At 41.7% G+C, this 3,398-nt stretch overlaps 1 protein-coding gene across 1 annotated transcript; it reads left to right on the forward strand.

Moving 5' to 3' along the window:
* Positions 1-829: 829 nt before the first annotated feature.
* On the forward strand, positions 830-3,398 carry LOC146965691 (C-reactive protein-like). The gene is made up of 4 exons (XM_085764251.1): positions 830-862; positions 1,662-1,726; positions 1,856-2,069; positions 2,877-3,398. Exons 2-4 carry the CDS (start codon positions 1,678-1,680, stop codon positions 3,280-3,282), a joined length of 669 nt encoding a protein of 222 aa, XP_085620377.1. The 5' UTR covers positions 830-862; positions 1,662-1,677; the 3' UTR covers positions 3,283-3,398.

A 3,398-nucleotide genomic window follows, 5' to 3' on the forward strand; every position in this document is an offset into this window, starting at 1 on the left:
ATTCCAAAACAATCTAAAATGGTTTAATAAAAATAATATTTGTGTCTTACCTTTTATATATTGTGGTTTAACATTCTTTTAAGAGTAATTTGTTTTTCTGAGGGCTTACATAATCTTTGCTAACACCTAGCATAGTAAGTTTTCAGTGGAGGCACCGCGCCAGTTATTTCCTTTTTCCCACTCTAATGATAAATTCCCTTGTTTAATTCAGAACCACAGCGAATTCACCATCTTTAGCTGAGAACCTAGGACCTGTTTTATTGTATTGGGGGTGACCACAGTGTAGTTTATAAACACTAAGGGAAAAAGGGGTTACATTTATTTTTATTTTTCCCATTTTTAATTCCTAAACGTTGTTGTTTTGTTTTCAGGTTTTCCATCTTAGTTTTGAAACAGATTAACAGAAAAACAGACCCATTGTTTTTGTTTTGAAATGGAAAAACAAAAGATGGATTGTCGGGCTTGCGTTGAATTAGATCCAGGTAGCCTAGCCTAGCTGGGCTAGTAGGTCGAGCTAGCCAGAGTTCCTGGTTCACCTGGGTCAGTGGTAAATGAAGTTGAAAGGCTTGCTGTGCGCTCGGCAAACTCAGCCAGCACACAAACGTTGTCTGCACACATTATTTAGCCATAACTGAGGACTTAACACTCTCATGGTGTTTGGTCACTTCCTGTTCGTCTGAACCCTCATGCAAAGACAAAACCATCACGTGTGTAAACAGAGTAAACTCCCTGGTCTGTTGTAATTCTCAAGAAAAGCGTTATTGTTTGCACATCGAGCGATTGAGGGGGCGGAGCTTCTGGACTCATGACATAAAAAAGCTCTCGTCTGGATCTTCAGCAGCAGAATCTTCACAGCGACACGGTGAGTACACTCCTTCATCCTTCACATACGACCTGCGCTGCTTCATCCAGATCTAAATGACAAGAAATAATTTGTTCATCTTACCACTATCAGGTGCTTGATGACATCATCACTGTTCCTATCTGATATTTTGCAGAAAAGTGTTTGATTTCAAACACTAACGAAGGGCGACATCATCGTGTTTTATAATTAATAACCAGAGTCACAGTAACAGATCAGCAGTTGGAAAAGCAGAACTTCCTGCTCAGGTATATGTTCATAAAACACATCAGCCAATTGGAAATTCAAGATGGCTGCCATATCTGTTAAAAATGTGTTCAATCAATTTGTTGACCTGAGATAACGATGACCTGGATGAATGACAATATCCACAGACATCTGGTAAAAAAAAAAAAAAAGTAATTAAAAGTAAAAGTAATTTTTAGCTATTTTTTTTTTACATAATGTCTCAAATCAAATGACCAGAAGACAAAAATTACTTCTATAAAACAAATGAAAGTAAATTTTCGCAAACATATGGTTTGTTAATGCTAGATAGCTAACCTAACAAGCTAATGTTAAGACAAGTACACAACTATAGTCACTCGCAGACCTTTGGGTTAATAGCAAAATCTGTCATGTAGTTTTGCGTATTAGAAATTGTACAAGTATGGCGGCCATCTTGAAATTTGTGACTTTCAAGTTGTTAATCTGCTTTTTTTTAATGACCCTGAGAGAAAAACAGACCAGTGTTGGTGTTTAATAAGATTAATGTAACTTCCCTTTAACAAGTTCATGAGTGAATTTTCTCTTTCTGCAGATTTGACTTTTTAAAGATGAGACTTTTGGTTCTTCTCCTCGTTGCTGTCTCCATGGGGACGGCTGGTAACTATTCACCTTTCCTTTGTGTCGTTATTTGCTTCTCTGCGACTACAAATGCACATTTTATTTTTAGTTTACTTTGAATGACGTTGAACTTGTGTCTGTGACTCCTGATAAACGTCTGTTCTTCAGGCAGCGTCACCATCAAGACTTTGGTGTTTCCCAGTCAGACGAGCACCAGCCTTGTTGAGTTGACTCCTCTGAAGCCGATGCAGCTGAGGGCCTTCACCCTGTGTATGAACGTGGCCATGGAGGCCAAGACACCTCCAGGGCGAGACATCATCCTGTTCACCTACAGAAGTCCAAAAAATGATGAACTCAACGTGTGGCTGGAAAAAGACGGCAGGTAGATGTCCTCTCTCAGTGCGACTACACAATGTTTTTATCTTTACGTGATGGTCTCCTGGTGAAAATCGGCCTGAAATCATGTTGTCTGACCCTGCCTTACCCTACCGTCTCTCGTTTATGCTGATTTCTGACCTACAAAAGCAAATGAGGCCATCAGTAAAGTATTTTAAATACTTTTCCAAAGTTATTTGCTTAAAACTGCTCACAAAAAGTTAAGTCTAGACCCTGACAAGCGAGCCAGATAAACATCTTTACAACAATACGTGCTAGAGCTCATGGGAAACGCAGTATTCATTCCAGCAAAACGCTACCGCTTTGGTCCGCAGGAGTTGCCAAAGTCATCACAAAAGTTGTTTGTAGGGGCTTTAAGGAGAATGGTTATTAACACAAACATGTCGATGCATTTAAAGCAGAAGTAAGCGGAATATTTGTGTTAATATAAGTCTTAAATAGTTGTATCTTCCGACAGCAATCACTTCTATAGAGTGTTTGGTCTGAAACACGGGTCTGTCAGTCACTCTGCTCTGCTGTAAGCCGAGGAGAAAACTTTCCTTGTATCCTACAACATTTATCCAATGAGGAGAGAGAACAGCATAAAGGGGCGGTCCTCTCTGTGTGTGCAGCCAAGGGATGCGCGTGAATGTGGTGACGTAGGGACGTGGGCGGGGACTGCTAACTCCATCGGCTGACAGGAAGTTAGACAAAACCACCGGATCGCTGACTTCTGCTTTAATGTAAAATCAGGTCCGTAACTAATGAAAACTGTTGAGAATGCCTGAAGGTGCCTTTATGTCCATGTGTCCAGGTTGGCCCTCTACCTGGCTGGAGATGGTGCCTTGTTCGCACTCCCTCAGCCCGGGGCTCTGGAGACTCACCTGTGTGTCACCTGGGAGTCCAGTTCAGGTGCAACTTCCTTCTTCCTGAACGGGAGGAAGAGCTTGGCCAAAATCTACAGGAAGGGTCACACGATTCCATCTGGAGGGAAGGTTTTCCTCGGTCAGGATGCTGACGATGGTTTTGGAAAATTTGACATCCGTCAGAGTTTCGTTGGGGAGATCTCCGACGTCAACATGTGGGACTCTGTCCTCTCAGCCAGCTCCATCCAGGACCTGTACTCCGGGAGGAGAGAGCAGAGAGGAAATGTGTTCGACTGGGAAACAGTCGGCATGAGAGTGAACGGGCATGTGGAGGTCGTTACTCGTGAGCTGTAGGTTTAAAACCTGAGGCCACAATATAATCCTGTGACTTTGTTGAGTTTGTTGGTTAAACTGAAGTCAAAGCTGTTGATCTGATGAACTCTGAAAAGTCCAATAAAAACTTGCATTGA

The sequence above is a fragment of the Trachurus japonicus genome, chromosome 21 (assembly GCF_045865225.1).
Source record: "Trachurus japonicus isolate A0001 chromosome 21, Traja_1.0".
NCBI lineage: Eukaryota > Metazoa > Chordata > Actinopteri > Carangiformes > Carangidae > Trachurus > Trachurus japonicus.